The sequence below is a fragment of the Thunnus thynnus genome, chromosome 21 (assembly GCF_963924715.1).
Source record: "Thunnus thynnus chromosome 21, fThuThy2.1, whole genome shotgun sequence".
NCBI lineage: Eukaryota > Metazoa > Chordata > Actinopteri > Scombriformes > Scombridae > Thunnus > Thunnus thynnus.
The window spans coordinates 10,423,836-10,441,739 of record NC_089537.1 but is presented as its reverse complement, the minus strand read 5'-3'; the positions used below and the strand labels follow the sequence as shown (position 1 = coordinate 10,441,739).

Here is a 17,904-nt window from a genome sequence, read left to right as displayed (position 1 = left end):
TTCACTCTCTAGTCTGCTCGACCACAGCTGCTCTCTCTCTCTTGCTCGTGCTCTCAGATCACCAACAATAAAGTCTAACTTTACTTTTATCGAATGTTATCAAATGAGGAGAAATGTCCTCCCCTCTTCCTTGTATGTGATTGGCCACTGCAGTGTGACTTCGGGTTGTGTTTTGGCAAAAGTTGATTTTGGTTCAACTTCTTTTTGGACAGCCATTGCGTTTTTTTTTTTTGCTGAAGCCCATGCGGTCCCCACTCCTGCAGTCTAAGTGTACTATTCCCCTTCAAATGAATGGGAGGACTGCTGTTTTTCCTGCATTGCCAGATTGGTGTGAATACAGCCATCTCACCTGCATTTATTTGCTGCATTCTTGCCTATCCTGTTAATGTCTCTGCAGTTCATTAAAGACTATGTGACAATTAAATTTACCTCTTTCTTGTATAGATGCTGTGTATGCTGGCATCGGTATCGGACTGCTGCTGCTGGTAGCCGGAATCGCCGTCTGCATTCTGGCTTTGTGCAAGAAAAAATGCTACTTAATGTGAGTCCTGGCTACAATAATGACAAACACGTTGTTGCTCTTTTAACTGATGATGTTGGTGAAGATGAAAGTGGTGATGATGAGTGTGTTTGCTGGCTCCACAGAAAACCTGACCCGATGGACTACGGGGTGATGGATAACGCAGCCTTTGACTGGAGAGCACAGGTCAGCGCATAGAAATGTCCAATCAATCATCAGCAAATTCTGTTCAGGCAACATTCGGTTTCTCAGCTATACAAATCTAATTTTTCTACCATTCTGCTCACATTTATTCAATAAGTGGATCTAACATTAGAGGAGGTCAGAAGGTGAACCCCAAGCCTTTCTGCTAGATTACATTTTTGATTTAGTCTTATTGATTTTGTGGTTTATGTGCAGCTGTGCATATTTGTGTTTCTGTGGTTCACATACAGCAATAACTAAATAATCTGATCGAGTGCAACACCACAAGCTACAGCGTCAAAAATAACCAAGTAATCAACTGCTTATCTGATGCAGTTTGAGCAAAAACATAAGCTTTAGAAATTGTATTTACACTTGTAGTAAAATATAAAGTAAAAGTTCTACATTCAAAATCTACATTCAAAAAGAATTATCAGCAAAATGTACTTAAAGTAAAAAATACTCATTCTGCAGAAAAATCTGTGATTTATTATAATGTACTGTGTAAGTAGCATTTAAGTGTTGTACTTTATATATCTGTAGTTGAGTCTTGTGGTTCCCAACCTTGGGTCAGGCCCCCTTCAAAGGGTCACCAGATAAATCTGAGGGGTTGTAATATGATTAATGAGAGAGGAAAGATAAAAAACTACATGTCTTCTACACAAAATTGTATCATTTTTTTAGACTATTATTTTATACTTTGCTTTTTTGTGAAATATTGCATGATTTTACCTCTTGTGGCCTCAATCTGTTATTTAAATGAAAGCATCTGATAAGTTTAGAGGGGATATCAATCTAACAACTCAAAGACCTTTATCAGAAACATCCCCAACTACAAATGGCTTTTTTGTAAGTGGTCACAAGCCAAAAAGGTGATTATATATTTACGTAAGAATCTACTTAAAAATGTAAAATCTTAATATGAAAAGTAACTAGTGTCAGATAAATGTAGTGGAGTAAAAATCACAATATTTCCCTCTGAAATGTAGTGTAGTAGTGGTATAAAGATGCATAACATGGTAATACTCTCACTTAAGTACAGTAAATGTATTTAGTTACTGTCCACCACTGCACAGGTGTTTCTATTATTGTATCCACCCACTGTGTGCTTTGTTACCTGCCATTTTGGAGCTCAACTGTTACTCCTGCTATAACCAAAAAAGGTCCCAGCGCCAGAGGTGATACAATCACAGATATTCCATTTGGATAATGGCTCTTGTGTGTGTGTGTGTGCATGTGTGTGTGTCCATTTATGAGTGCACATATGTGTCAAAAATGATAAAATGGGTGAGCTGTACGTCTGGGCACACATGCACATTTTTATCTGTGTGGGCGTACAGCGAGTGTCATCCAGTAATAAAAGTGAGAGTGATGTTGAGAGCCACAACTGTCATGACTCTGATGATGGAGATTATCATAGATTTAATGGCAGTGTGTGTGTGCATGTGTGTGTGTGTGTGTGTGTGTATAATGTAATAGGAAAACCAGAACCATGATATATATTCTTTTAAGAGAGCCATGATCACATATATTATAGAAATATGTTTTACTAATGCCAACAACCAAACCAGACTTCTTTCCTGTGATGTGACACACTTACAAAACACATAAAAATGTATTTCAGTATATTCTATATCTGTATTGGCATGTCTGTACATGTTTGCTTTCATGTGGCTGCCAGAGAGGACGCAGCTATAAATAGAGAGGTGTAGGTGTGAACTGGTATCTCCACAACACAAACGAGAGGCGGAAACAGTCTGTGATTATGCCACTTCTGGAAGATGATGAAATGTTTTATGGAGGTTAGAGGTGTAATTATGGACGCATAACGGGTCTATTTGAATTTAATTGCGCCTGCATTTCATGCGCTCTCACACATTAAGGCTCATCTAATTTTAAGTCCATATACATGATTTTCCTTCCCTCAGCTCCCGTCTCTGGATGGCAGTTACCCCAGTGTTGACCCCGGGAGGAGTGATGGCGGGGGGCTTTCCATCAGTGTCTACCCCTGGAGGAAGGAGGTGGAGGTATGGTGTCTCTACTCAGCCCTTCGGCCTTTTACTTGAATTATCTGTGCAGAAGTCAGCGACGTGATGTATGTCTCTTTGTGTGTGTCTGTCCACAGCAGGGTTCGACCTGGAGAGATGCCAAGCTGTCCTTTGCCAACCCGTTGTACAATTACCCCCCTGATGCTCATGGTGCACTGCAGTAGATGTGGGTCATACAGTGTGTGAAAATACTCGACGGGTTTGTCTTGAGCCGCTGAGGTGCCAAGTCGGCATAAACAATGCAAACAGTGGACTTAAGTAATATTTTGCAAGGAGGTTTTTGAAAGTTAAATCTAATACAACGCTGTGATTGCTAACTGAATTATTTCAATTGTTTTGAGGTGATACTCCCCACCGATGTGGTCCTAGATGTTGAAATAAAAGCTAACAGCTGTTTGTCAGGAGAGCAGACTATCCCATGATTATTAAATTCAAGCTAAACTAATTGTGTCCATGTGAATACCAATAAATTGTGTTAAAAAAACAAAAATTAAAGAGATGAACAACACTGTAGATTTATCTGCAGGAGATCTTCTCTATGCAACTGCAAAGACGTGTGTTTTGGAGGGAAAAACCTTCAAAGTATAGTTCGACATTTTGGGAAATATGAACTTAAGCATATTTGCTTTCTTGCTGTGAGTTAGATGGGAAGAAGCTGGTTAGCTTAGTTTAGCAACAAAGATTTGAATCAAGGGGCTTTGTCCAAAGGCAACAAAATCACCTACCAGTGCCTCTAAAGATCACTGATTAGCACGCTGTAGCTTGTTTGTTTAATCTGTACAAAAACCAAAGTATAAAACAACAAGTCGTGTATTACTGGAGGTTATGTGTCAGACTATTTCTTGAAACTGTTTCACAATGTTTCCAGTCTTTACACTCAGCCAAGTTAACCAGCTACTGGCTTCATATTCAACAGACTGGTACAAGAGTGGTTTCAATCTTCTCATCTAACTTTCTGCAAGAGAGTGACAGAGCTTATTTCCCAAAATGTCAAATGATTCCTTTAAATAGTCCAATATTGGGGAGGAAAAATTAATTACTAGTTTTAAGATGGATTTTTTTTTAAAGAGTCAGGGACATTTCAAAATGGGCATGAGAACAAATCCAAGAAATAAAATGTTGGTTATTTTGAATACTTTTTTGTGAGTAATGCTTTATGGAGTTTTTCTTTGTTTGTGTAGTTGTCATATAAAAACAGAATTACAAAGAAAAAAATTACAAAAAAATAAAGGAAATATATACAAATATGCACATATATATACTTTATATATTTATGTACTGTAGATAGATGTAGATACACATATACAGTATATATTTGCTTACACATACACGGTATAGTAATAGGTATAGGTAAGATAAAAAGTTGGAAAAGTTAAAAGCATGTACTGGAAAAACATGATCATATGCAAAATGATTATCTGCATGTTAAGTTGGTATAACCATTTTCATAATTGCTAAAACACACACACACACACACACACACTATTCATCATACAGCAGCAAACACAGTTGTTTTAGAAGGTAAAACTTGTACATAATCAGTGATATTTAGGAGACATTAAAAAACAATTACTCACAACAGTCAAATGTCAGTATCCAACAGCAAGCCAAAATGGGCATGAGAACAAACCCCAAGAAAATTAATTTTGGCCATTTTGGACACTTAGTATGGTCAATTTAGCAGTTTATTGACAGTGCTACAATATTCTCACTTCAGAAATGGTTGTGGGCGCTGTGCATGGTGATTAAGGTTTTCTTCAGAGCTGGCAAAAGCAGAAAACATCCACTTCATTGAACCGAAAGGCTCCACTGAACACACTGAGCCTCTAAATGGAGTCCCGACTTCATTAGGGATCCTTTTCAATCCTCACAAGTGCAAATAAAATAGTTTGCCCCTGTTTTATTTGCACATTAAAATCCACTACAAGTTAGCGTCCCAGCTGTTTTGTAAGTGGCGTGAACAGAGTCTCCAAGTCTCTTTATCAACCAGCGAAGACCAGATGGATCATAAACAGCACAGTTAAACCAGTCTGTTATAAATTTCATGAGTGTTCAGTCATGGTTCTTTTCAGCTGTGTCTCATTAGACATGCCATCATAAATGACCCTGTCATATTTGATACTCAACATGATGATTTACAATAATTATGTACTTTATTAGTATAGTGTTGTATGTTCTAAAGAGAATATTTCATGCAGGCAGCTTCCTTTCAGGCTGTTATTCTATATGTATGCAGGATTAAATTAAAAGTAATATTTTGTATTACAATGATATCCAGAGTTGTGTCTATTCATACTTTGCTAAATGTGCAATCTTGAATATATCCTTTTCTAAGTAAGAATTGTGGGCATTTTAGCATGTTTACGTCAATTTTTAGCTCAAACAATGCTAAAGGACTTCCTTAGCTCTTTTTTGATTTACTTTAAGTAAAACACACTATCTTAAGAAAAGTTTCCTTTTTGGCCAGTGATTTCAAAATATAGCTTTACCTCTGGTTTTTATAGGAGGTTGATGCACACGTTGAACCATCCCATTTATAATAAATAGATATTTGCTCTAAGCCTTTGGGTCCTCCGAGAGCCCTTGCACTTAGTCCAAAACACATCAAAACACCCCCAATCCTTCATATTGGTTCAAGTTCATGTCATGAATCTTTAATTTTTAGACTCTAGATAACTACAATCACCAGTGTCATTGCTGTTTAGTCTCGTTCTCCATCACTGCAGAGTCTGTGGGAGGATTCTGGGTGAGAGATTTATCAGCGGACCACAGGATCAATTTCAGCTGCTTCACTTTTTTATTGTTTGTGCCCTCGCCTTAAATTGGCTCACCACCTTTTCCTCTGGCACTGTTCAAAATGCAGTAACTACAAATTTGGTCAAAATTGAGGGAGCGGAATCTGACTTTTTGGCATCTGTTTTACAGTATAATAAAATATTTTGCCACATAAATATATAATAATAATGATATAAAAAATATAATTTTAGTGAAAGAGCATATAAAATTGTCATAAAGAGACAGACAACTAGAAAGCTTGGAGAGCTATATCAAGGGAAAGCTAGCAGGGAAACAGCTACATAAACTAGCTAATGCTAAAACTTAAGTTACATATTTTCCCCTTTTTATAATCTATAATTTAAAAATATCCATTTAAATGAACCAACATTGTGGTCAATCAGTTTGTTATTACATAAATGGCAGTAGCTTAATGATGGCGAAAAAACCCAAACTCTTGCTGAAGTTAACGAGTTTAGCAGAGTAGCAGTAACTGCCATCCCAGCTTCTGAATTCATGCGGTTAGCATGGTTAAACTAGCTATAAATCCTGTATATTAATGTTATTAAATTGCGGGGGGGGGGGTACTTATTTTTGTTCATAATAAAGTGAGCATTATTTGTGGTAAACTGACCCACTACACTCCGGATATTACACATATTTTTCTTCAAAATATTGGCGCTCCTCACCAAGTCACTCCATCATCCAACACTCCCCACTTTAGTCTCTCAGGTCTAAAGTAGTAATATCTTAATAAATTATCAGCTCCACCAGAACATGCATGGCAATGATTTGTTGTTGGACGCTTTTGGTCCAAACAGATGATGATTGATGCGTTCATGGACAATCTGTGAAAAGTGCTGCCTTAACCTTGTCATGCTCTGTGCCTCAGCCTGTCTGAACTTAAAAAAAACAACAACTGCTGTTTCTTTGCTTAAAAATCACAAATTTTACATCAGAGGAAGCAAAGACAAAAAGTTAGCATGAGAAAAGGCATGTGTGGCGTGAGATCATGAGATCTGTGTCACTTGCCTGAGTCTCATGCTCAAAATGTGAGACTTGGCAGCGCTGACGCTGTTAATATTAGTAGTAGACAGACATAGAAATGCCATAGAAATGTATAATTTCTGTTGAAACGGCATGTAAATTGTGACAGGGCCAGGAGACAATAAAAGCAACAGAAGTTTATCAGGTGAACGCTAGCCAATGAAATAGCCATAGCCTTAGCAGAAGCTAAAAGTAAATTTGCTTATTGATTGCTTTTTCCTTAGCTGTAATCTGTAATGAACTGTACCAGTTTTGATCAACCAAATCTTGATAATTTAGTATTATTCCAAATAACTGAAGCAATAACTAGCAAATCCAATAATGATTGAAAAAACAGCTAAATTCATAGTCATTCGTCTTTCTATCTGTGTATTTGGTTTTACCATTGTGAACATTAATAATAATTGCTAGGCCAACAATCCTATACAAGGGAAACCCTCCGTCTCTCTGGCTAAATCACTAAAAACACCAACTCAGCCTTTTTGCAGCCTCTACGTCAGTGTTTGTTTGTCTCAACCCAATGACATTTGACCTAACAAAACAACAATCAATGGCCTACACAAAAACCTTGTCCACTAACATGCCACCACACCCACACAAACAATGCCACCTTATATGCCTTGCCTAGCTTGCACACTTGCTGACAGAGACTGTGAAGCCATCAGTGTTTTTTGTCCTGGGAGAACATCTCTCTGGTAGCTTCGTTATTCATGCTGTTGAATAGCACACAGGAGAGCTGGTACAAGCCACAAGCCTTTGTCCTTGTTAGTTAGTCAGCTTTGGTTGCCAGAGTTATTGTTGTCACAGTTTTGTTAATCACAGAGCAGCGTCCATCAAAAGGTCGCACTTTTGTTTGTGTACCACTCTGCTCTGTGAGACTCCTGTAATGAAAACGCTCCCGTAGAGTTCACCAATGATAACCTTTAAGGACTCCTTCGGTCTAAATAAAAGTTGAGTCTCGCGTCATTTGCATAACTATTCAAGTATTTCTGAGCCCTTTTCATCTTGAGCTGGCAGCCTGTTATCACAGCATTCAGCCCAATTACCTCTCCTACTGGCGCTGTGGACCAGGGTAACCCGACCAGCCTAGTCCGGTCAAGGTGAAATGTACCCCCTTTCCTTGTAATGATAGCTCAGAATTGGTTCTCTTATCCTCTCTGGGTGAGTGCAGAGGAAAATGCCTGTCTCTTCCCTCTGTATTCAGCAAGAGTGGATAGCGATCAGCCTAAGGGATTGTCCTCTGACCGTTCCAGAAAAAATACCTCAGGAGAGGAGAAACTGCCAGAGTGCCTCTGATTGCATCTCTTGGGGTTTCGGGCGGTAAAACTGTTTTATCCACAGTTTTACTGCCTCATTGTGTTGCACAGTAAAGGTTCATTATAATTTGAAAGAAATTGTGACAGAGATTTTTATGCACCTTGTACAACCAATTACACCCTATTCTGATGTGCCATAAATATTGACTTGTCTCATGCTCCAGTGCATCCCCTCATTGTCCACTGATGCTTGATTAAGTTTCCAAATAAAACACAGTAAAGTTAATATATCATCAAACGTTGCTGAATTAATGAGATTTTTAAGTTTATTATCCATTGTTTGCTTCATGTGATACATAAATGAGGCCTCAAAGATTGATTGAGTAGAGAGAAATGGCCTCTGCAGAGCAGTTTATTTTGCTTTGGACTGGAAATACCATCATTACTCATGGGAGTTTGATCAATATATCACCATTGTAGGGAAGCTTGTGTAGCTCGGTAGCTTTGACAAGAGCAAGGTCCGCTTCAGAGCTGTTGGAAAAGGCACATTGTTTCCAAAATGTCAGCTTATTGGATAAATTCTGCAATGCATTCTGCAGAATATAAATATAGACCTGGAAATGTGCATGATACATCACCACTAAGCAAAACAAATAGCTTCTTTGCACATCCAGCAGCAAAATTTGCATTCATTTAGAGATTTTTTCTGGCCATCTGGTGAATGTAAGTCCAATATTCACTCAAATTCTTGCTCTGTTCTGCTCTTCATCAATTCCTGAGTGAAATAAGCCTTTTTAGCTTCTAAATGCTTCACTATGCTCACCAACTGTGTCTGTTTGCTGTTGAATGCTAGGCAGGTAGCATTCAGTGCGTTTATTGGGGCTTTTTTGCTCAAAACTCACTGTTGATGGAAACAGCACTGATAAGAGTGAACCAGAACAGTAAAATTGCAAGATGTAAAACAAAAACAATGAGATGAAAGTCATTAAAATGCACCATAGAGCTGAGGGAAACTGTAGCATCAGGTAATAATCATCTGTGTGTTCATCACTTCAAGCAACCCCTTCCAAGACATGTTGTCATTTGATCCATTGTTCATATAAAAATAATGACTATAGCAGTTTTAAACAGTTATTTTGCCAAAGCTTCATTTCTGTATTTTGAAGTTTGTTTATGCTGCAGGCGAGGCTGTCCATCTGATTCATGATTGTGAGTTTTTTGTGAGATTTTCTATGTAGATCCAAACCGAAATTACCTTTAAAAAAGGAGCAAAAAGGCAAAACAGGAAGCCTTTTCCAAGTGTACACTCAATGCAAAACTAAATGATTGTGTGCTTTCAGGTCTTGTTAATATTGTTGTGAGACGGAAAAGCTAATAATCTGCAATGCTCTAATGGAAAGAGAGAAACAGAGCTGAGCTTGTTCTCCTCAGTGGCTAAAATGTTTTACTGCAGACTGACTGCCACTTGGCTCCTTTGTTCTCTGTTTATTAAACGGCCGAGCTTCGTAAATGCTGCTGTGACATTCTGCTCTGCAACTCAAAGAGTGGGACCCACTTCAACACACAAGTACTCTTTGGAAAATTTACACTTGCCACCACCCTCAGACTTAAAGGGCTTGAAAAACCCTCCCATTTCATTACATTAATTTCATTACAGACGTTTTGATGCTCTTTAAGTTCCCCCCAGGGAGACTGAGCGTGGTGTGGTCTCTAGCCAAGCAAAAGTTCATGGCATCTGTGACTGATCCTGTTTTAACGTTACACAGGAAGGGAGCGAGAGAATGTTTGAGGGAGAGAAAGAAAGGCTTCAAGAGAGAAAGCGAAAGATGAGGCTTTGGGAAAAATCTGGATAAAGAGAGATTTTCAGAGTGGCCTGGCTTCCTTTTGCTGGAGTTGTGGAACAAGGTGATTAGAGCAGCAGACTGCATGGAGAGCTGTGGCCGCTGAGTCTCAACTACTATGATGATTAAACTGCTTGGAAAGAGTTGCAGAGAGAGAGAGAGAGAGAGAAAAGGAAAGAAAGGGGTGTAGAGACAGAGCTGCTCTCCCAGTCTCTGTAGACACTTTGTCAGGAAGTAAATCACATTTGATGATCTGATTGAGGGATGTTTTATGACTGAAATGGCCGCACTGCATATGTCCACAAGCTCTTATCTGGGAGGGATGTTTGTGTTTGCTGTATAGATGTTTGATATATGTCCTTTTGGGCGCGCAAGAGGTGTGTTGATAGAATCACACTGAGGGTGATTCAGATTTATGTGAGAAAGTGGATGTGAAACTATCATGGACAGGCACTGTCAGCAGATATTTATTCAAGTCTTATGATCATAACAATGTCTCCTAGAGCTATTTTAGAAGGAAGTTGAGGGGAAGCACATCAAAACAGACGATCACTCACTTCCACTATTTCTCAGTTCTGGGTGAGGAGTTTTCATACATTCCTAAAGGTAAATTCTAGGTTAAAACTCTTGAACTCTTGCGAGTGCGCTTAGGGTTAGGGTTAAGACTGAGGATAGGTTTAAGGTTAGGGTTAGGGTTAGGGTTAAGACTGAGGATAGGTTTAAAATTAGGGTTAGGGTTAAGACTGAGGATAGGTTTAAGATTAGGGTTATGGTTAAGACTGAGGATAGGTTAAAGGTTAGGGTTAGGGTTAAGACTGAAGATAGGTTGAAAGTTAGGGTTAGGGTTAAGACTGAGGATAGGTTTAAGGTTAGGGTAAGGGTTAAGACTGAGGATAGGTTGAAAGTTAGGGTTATGGTTAAGACTGAGGATAGGTTAAAGGTTAGGGTTAGGGTTAAGACTGAGGATAGGTTTAAGGTTAGAGTTAAGGTTACGTGCACAATAAATAAAATACAATGGGTACAAATCTCGCAAGAGTTTTGCACATCATCCCTCCGGCTGATCTAATGTAGCACCAACCATCCCTAAATGCCTGATTCTCAAGACCGAAGTGTTCCTACTCAGGTCAGGCTGCAAATTGTGGTGAAGTTCACTCTTCTCTTGCTCCATCGCTGACACTTTACTCTGCCTGGCATAAAGCACTGCATTCATTTATTGCAATCCTCTGTCCTCCAGAAACAAATCCCTTTACGACTACCGCACCCACTTTGTTGGCAGTCACTACTCTGTAAAGATAATGCAACAGATGAGTGATTTTGATAATCAAGATAATGACTAATTACTGACATAGCTGTGGAAGTAATTGCTATTTATTGATCTGTTTTCATTTGGTGCATGAGACATTCAGAGAGTATTTGTGCCCTGATGACTTTAACAACCTAATTCGCCACTAAAAAGCCACTAAAAAGTTTGAAAATCCATTTAGCACAGACAAACGACACTTAAAATCTTTACATGCATGTACTTATGTTTTCATGCACACCAGCCAAGTAAATTATAAAAGAGTTCCTTCATGCAAGAGTTTCCTCCCTAAGGTTTTCCATGACTGTAGCGCAGCTCCTGAATTCCCACAGTGAGGGTCTTAATTGGAACAAGCATGTGGTCCAAGTTATCCTTCCTGTGCAAAATGAGTGCCAGGCAATGAGGAAGAAAAAGTATGGTGAGAGTTGTTCTGAGTGCAGAGAGACCAGCCTCGGAAAAAAAAAAGAAATGTTCCCTCACATGAGAGTTTTCCAAGGCCCACCCCCTATAATGTCTGGCTGCTTCTGAGAAAAGTGAAAACACACAACCAAGAAGCAGGAGTGAATGATGTTTTGTACTTTTAGATCATTATCCATCATTTTTGCTTATGTGCTACATTCCTTGGTCATACCTTTCCAGATTATGGTTTGGGCTTTTGTCGCGTTATTAAAAAATTAGGTGTTTTGCATGGGAATTTCCAAAACTCTGTGATCCACATTACCAGATTATGACCCGGTTTTCACCTGAAGAGGGCGCCCTCACAGTTCAGTCACCTGCTGAGCAGTGAAGGTGAGAAGTGGGACAGAAATGGAGTCTTAGAGTCACCTAATTCATCCACAGATAAAGAGAGATACACAGTACTGTGCAAAAGTTTTAGGCACTAAAAGTAAAGTGAGGATGCTTTCAAAAATAATGCCATGAATATTTTTTATATAATTTACTTCATACAAAGTGCAGTAAACAGAAGAAGTCTAAATCAAATCGGCATTTGGTGTGACCACACTTTGCTTTGCACCAGTTGTTCTCGGTACACTTTCACACAGTTTTTCAAGGTACTTGGCAGGTAGGTTGATCTAAGCATCTTGGAGAAGTTGCCACAGTCCATCTGTGGATTTAGGCTGCTTCAGCTGCTTCTGTCTCTTCCTGTATTCCCAGACTGACTCCATGATGTTGAGATCTCTGTGGGGCTCTGTGTGGGAGATGTGTGTGGGCCAAACCATCTGCTGCAGGTAGGTAGTTCTTGTAAGGCAGTTTTTTATTACTCTGGTTGTATGTTTGGGGTTGTTGTCATGCAGCAGAATAAATTTGGGACCAATCAGATGCCTCCCTGATGGTATTGCATGATGGATAAGAATCTAAACATCTAAAGTGCCAAAAAACCTTTGCACAGTTGCCTATAAAAGAATCACAAACCTAACAAAATCATTTGGACACTTAAAGAGTTGGATAAGCTAAACAAAACTCCAACTAGGACCATACTCTATCTCTATGAAGCTTTTATTACATATTGAAATAGCCTACATAGTAAATAAAAACAAAGCTCTTAGGATGCTCAAATCTTTTGTCTGCTGGCAAACAGGCGGCCAACAGCAGCAGCTCCTGAAGCTCCAAAAAGCTTTCTTCTTATGCTTCATATATCTGTGCACATCATTCAAATGCTGCTTGTCATGCAAGTAGCAGATAATATCCCCAAGGCAAATTCTGAATGTCTCCTCGGCAGCTGGAGAAACGCTTTGTGTTTTTGCCTCCACTGGTTCTGCGCTGAGCATCAAAAAACAGAAGAAGAGGAGCTATTGGCTGCGAGGAGTTGATGACGGAGGGAGCGCACTGTCTTCTCCACTCGCACTCTGCACCTCCGACCAGTGTGGGATGAGACCAGTGTGTCGGACTGGGATGCCCCGTGTGTGGTGGTGAACTTTTTTTCTTTTCTGTTGTTATTATTATTAACATTATTATTTGTTTATTCCGGAGGTGCGACCTGTTAGGACGAGCGCGCTTTTTACTCCCCAGGAGCGCGCAGTGTGGCGCACGCTGGAACAAAACAAGCTCAGTGCAGCGAGTGCGGCGCACTCCGTTTTTAAAAGCAGCAGGAGAAGCAGGAGAGTTACGGAGTCCAGCTGGGGGAAGCGGTGTCGGTGCACGAGAAAGACGGACACCTCTTAAACGACCGGGGTTATTGAGAAGAAATTGGATATGGCGGGTGTGAAGACGTTCGACCTTCTCGTTGGAGTTGTTTTAGTTTTGCAGTGTCTGGGAAATGCTCAAGGCGAGCTCACAGCCAGCAACGGTAAGAAACAGCACCCTAACATTAGCAGACCTGTTCACACTCAGTGTCTTTAATCACTCAAGTCCCTGCCGAAGTCCAATGCGTTTGCAAAAACACGCATGAGACATGATTCGTCCTGCTCAGCTGATCTGAATCAGACACAGGTGGAGTCTAATTTTCTTGTGCATAAGAATGACTTGTGCTTAAATTACATCGTTTGTTGTTGCAGAAATCCTCTGTTTACCTGCTTTAAATGAAAGCAGAGACTATGTGTGTGTGCAAGGAAAAGAAAAGACAGACAACCCAGGGCTGTTTTTATTACATTGTTTTATTTTTAGGAATCATTCAGCATGGCTGCAATGACCTACTAACTTCCTCTGTTTTCTGTCTAGATCAAAGCCCTTGTTTTATTCTAATGATCATATTTTCACAACTGTTAACAAGGCTTAGTTAATTGGATTGCTTTCACATCTTTGCTTATGCTTTAGCTTCAGGCTGAGCTGATTATTACAGTATATTATACAGTATTGTACAGTCAAACATCAAGAATTCAATCCACAACTCCCCCCCTTTGTGTCTTCTGGTGTGTTTATGTTTTAGATTAGTGCTTTGTCTTCTTTCTCTGTCATGACCTGGAACATCCTGTAACCTGGAAGTATCATCTCTCCTGCAACTTTTAGCATATTTGATATCATTACTTCAGAAACAGGGAGCAGAGTGCAGGTGCTTTCTATGAAGAAGTCCTGCAGGGGAAATGTTGAATACCTGCACGCCCTGTCCCTCATGATTGTCCTTGATTGTGGAGACAGAGTCAACACCGGAGGATGGGGAAAATATCCCAACTGTAAAGCTACAGCATTTACTGTGCACCTACAGTAAAGTCCCCTAATCTCACATCTAGTCCATCCCATACGCTGCACACACTGAGCTCGCCCTCCGACAGACCGGCTGAAATAAGTTCATGCCAATGTTGGTTCTGTTCACACAGGCGAGCTCTTGTTTCCCGGGGCTTTTATTTGCTGGCAGCAGATTTTCATCACGTATCAGATAGTGGTTAGAGAAATGTTCGGCTGCTGACAGTGACTGTAAATTAAACCCGTGTGTGTGTGTGTTTGTGTGCAGACCACAGAGTGACTGGAATGTATGGCTCTGTTCGGGAGAGAGAGATGCTATCGGCCATGTGTGACCGTTCGCACAGAGGCACGTGCAAACACACACACACACACACTTTCTACAGTTTCACACAGTTCTACTCAGTCTTATTTATGAATTCAATCAATCTCCTGGGCTGCGCTGTGCTCTGGCTCATTTGACATTAGTGCTTTGCAACGGCTTGTTTTTCCTTTTCAGGACCTGGAACTTGTGCTTCTCATGAGAAAGCTATCAGCATAAGGTTTGTTTTAGAGGTAGCTCAGACATTCCTGACTCAAACATCGTCATCCATAAACAAAAGGACATTTGCCTCCATCTCCCGCTTTGGCTGAGTCCCTCAATATGTAGGACAGTATTTTTAGACTTCTGGGTGAGGTGCTTCCCTTGTTGTAGACTGACCTCAACTCCTCTGCTCCTGTAAAGAGCAGCCCCTGCTCTTCCTCAGATAGGCTTTTATTAATAGAGCGCAGGTGGACTCCTCCACTCTCTGCTAGTCCACTGGGAAGATATAATGCGCCACTCACTACCAGAATAGCTTTCAGGCTCTCAGGATGTGTCTCAGCTCTAGCAGAGTCAGAGATGTGACGATTGGTTGTAAAGTCACGTTGAGGCATTCATTTTCCCTCCTTGCATTTATTAGTTAGATGAGCTGTGCAGCACATCTGGGCGAAATTACACAACATCCTGTGAGCTCAATGCATCTTTTTTTTTTTTTATAAAGCTTTCAGTCCCTGGCTCACCCAGTGATACGCTCACCAGTGGCACACAAAATTGGGTCTGATTCAGGGGTTAATTTTCATTCGGGTGCTTTCCTGCAAGTGGAAAAAGAGATGTTCCACTAGAGTCTGGAGTGTGTCTGTGTGTGCGATAGGGGAATGAGAGAGTGTGAGCGTGAGAGAGAAAGTCTTGCCTTGTGTAATGATGTGGTTTGATTTAAAAGCTCGCTCTGAAGGCTGTTAATGTGCTAAGATTGTGGCTGTTGTGTGGAATTTCATTTGAAGCCGGGGCAGCTCAGCTCTGGATGCTCTGAGTTGTGTTTCTCTACAGGCCTGCGAAGTTGATAGAGGGTCAACCCGTTCGTAGGCAGCGATATGGACATCTGCGGCTCCAACGCGCCGCTCCTCATCCATCATACTGCCAGCAGCTGCCTCTGCAATCATACAAACACACACTCAGATGCACACAGGAGTGTAAGCGGCAGGGAGACATGCAGACCAGGCACTCTAAGCAAAGAGTTTGACCTTCATGACAAATGCTGCCATGTTGCTCTCTTCTCTTTGTCACACTTTCATGAAGTGTCTGCAGAGAAGTTCCTGCCACAAAATGGGAGGTCCAGTTTAGTCTGAGGAGATTGTAAGCCTTCTTGGAATCTCACCCCCACCCTCCCGTCTCTCCCTCTTTCTGACATTGCACATTTCAGAGCTTGCCTCTTTATTGGCCCTCTGAATGACCTGCTGAAAGGCTCTGCCATGAATGGATGACGGGGGTGGGGCAGTGTGAGGGGGGTGAGAGGCAGGGAGGGGAGGAGGAGGAGGCGGCGGCGGCGGGGTTATTGTGCTGCCCTGTATGCGGCGACAGCGGGCCATGCCATACATTGCAGAGGCAGGGTTGTCCCCCCATACCAGCATGCAACAGCAGCACCAGGCTCCTGCATTAGTCACGCCTGGCCCTTGTCGCTCAGCTCTCCGCCCTCTTTAGCCCGGAAAGAAGCTCAGTCTGATGGCTTCAGAGGGCTGGAGCGGCGCACAGAGTTCAATAGGCTCAGAGACAAAGGGCAAAGAGGCCACTAGTTAATGAAACCCAGTGCTGTTAAGCTCCTCTTTAGGTTTTCTTCATTGTCTTTCATGTGGTTCAAAAGCTTCTTCACTTCCAATTGTTGCAGTGCTCTGCCAGAGTTATCAAGCCTTTAGTAGTCTTCGAGGTTACAGAAAGTGCTCCCTGGCATTTCCTACTTCTGTGTGATTTGTTAAGTATATTTAGAGTAGCCAAATTGCGGACTTGTCTATCAGGCCAATTTGAAAAGGTCATAGGCACGAGCAGGAGACTTGTTATGATGCGATGCAGATCTGGATGTCAGCGGTTCAGTGAGAGATGACAAGCATTTTCCATCCATGATAAATATCCCTTTTCCACACATGATTGCAAAGCTTGCCAGTAGACCGCAGCGTCATCCACAGGCAGGCTGATAGCTGCCCCTCCTGTTGACTCGGCTGCTGCGGGATGCTGCCAGAGGAGATGCTAGATCATCAGTTGGAGAGTGAAATGAGTGAAATGTTTTTTTAATTTAGGTGGGAGGAGTTGCCTTTTTGCTTTGCCTGCAGGGGAGAGTACATATCAGAGGATAACGAGGAGAGGGAGGAGGTTTAGAAAATAGGCAATTCCCCGTCTGTGCTGACCAGCTTCACAGCGCAAGAGAGAAGAATAGCAGTATTATAAAAGCAAAAAATACTACATGACAGTTAGTGAAGATTAGCAGCATGTGAGAGGAGAAATAAATGAGAAAATTCCTTCCTTGGATACTCTTACACGGAGATCTAGGAGTAATTTTGTAATGAAGCATTGATGAGAGGATTTGTGTGTCTGCTTTCTTTGTGTCTGCCTCATTTAGTTATTTCCTGTCACAATCAACATAATTTGGCAGTACAGTGTACATAATATGTTAAATATGCCTGAAATAGAAAAAGTAATGGAACACGGCATTGCACATAAATTCCTCTTTCCTTTCCGTGATTATATTGTGTTTGTTTGTTTACACTTCTTGCCAGTGAGGGCTGATGAACCAGGCATGCCAGGAAATAGTGATGGTCCAAACTTAGAGTTTCAATGTGAGTGCAACAACAGCAGAAGATGCCAAAAGAAAAGGACTCACCAAGCCGTTTGAATCAAATCTTGTACTGAAAGACTGGTTGTCTGCAAAATTAAATTTTTGATGACGCAGCACAAGCATACCTGATAGCTGGTGTGTCAAAATCTAGCTTGTCTAGTGAAGTTACTGTTGGTGGAAACATACATGATAATTACTGCAAAATAGTGCAAATTTGTTGATCTGGGTTGACACCAATATCTGACATGTAGTTTCTCTTTTTCTATATAGATTTAGTCTCTTGTTTTCAGTCTCTAGAAAGTAGTTCCTTATACATTGTACATTGTAAAGAACTTTGGTACAAAGTCAAGAGGTTTTTTTACAAGCTAGTGAAGCTCTGAACAGAACTGCTTTCCTGCACATGCGCAGTGGCGTCTGCCTTACACAGAACTACTCTCCTGAGACTGAAAACATGATCTGTTATTAGTCTTTGGAGCCGTTTCCAAACGAACTAATGTGTCCAAACTCTATATATTGAAGGAACATATCACCCAGTGCAACGGTGTGACTCACTGACATATTTTTAATATCTTTTGGACAGCTATTGAGGTCTACGGCACAGAGGAATATGATATATATCAGACTTTGGATACACACACAATACTTGTATGTGGGATGAGTTCATTGTTGGTTTGGCTCTGCACATGAGATTT

At 40.8% G+C, this 17,904-nt stretch overlaps 2 protein-coding genes and 1 non-coding gene across 4 annotated transcripts in view; all 3 read left to right on the top strand.

The window, feature by feature from the left end:
- The window catches only part of malrd1 (MAM and LDL receptor class A domain containing 1), a 62,941-nt gene extending 57,919 nt beyond the window's left edge, over positions 1–5,022 (top strand). The window contains exons 30-33 of one of the 2 annotated variants that reach the window (XM_067578181.1): positions 445–541; positions 646–706; positions 2,632–2,730; positions 2,832–5,022. In XM_067578181.1, the coding sequence (XP_067434282.1) occupies positions 445–541; positions 646–706; positions 2,632–2,730; positions 2,832–2,915 (341 nt within the window). In that variant the 3' untranslated portion in view covers positions 2,916–5,022. Of the gene's footprint in view, positions 1–444; positions 542–645; positions 707–2,631; positions 2,731–2,828 lie in introns of both variants that reach the window. The other variant, XM_067578180.1, reaches the window with a different exon arrangement.
- A 1,306-nt stretch (positions 5,023–6,328) lies between these two features.
- Positions 6,329–6,429, top strand: LOC137173825 (small nucleolar RNA U13). The gene has a single exon (XR_010925242.1). It is a non-coding gene; the product is annotated as a small nucleolar RNA U13 (small nucleolar RNA).
- A 5,455-nt stretch (positions 6,430–11,884) lies between these two features.
- Positions 11,885–17,904, top strand: part of plxdc2b (plexin domain containing 2b) — a 106,225-nt gene continuing 100,205 nt past the window's right edge. The window contains exon 1 of the mRNA XM_067577801.1: positions 11,885–13,257. Within this exon, the coding sequence (XP_067433902.1) occupies positions 13,164–13,257 (94 nt within the window). The 5' untranslated portion in view covers positions 11,885–13,163. The remainder of the gene's footprint in view (positions 13,258–17,904) is intronic.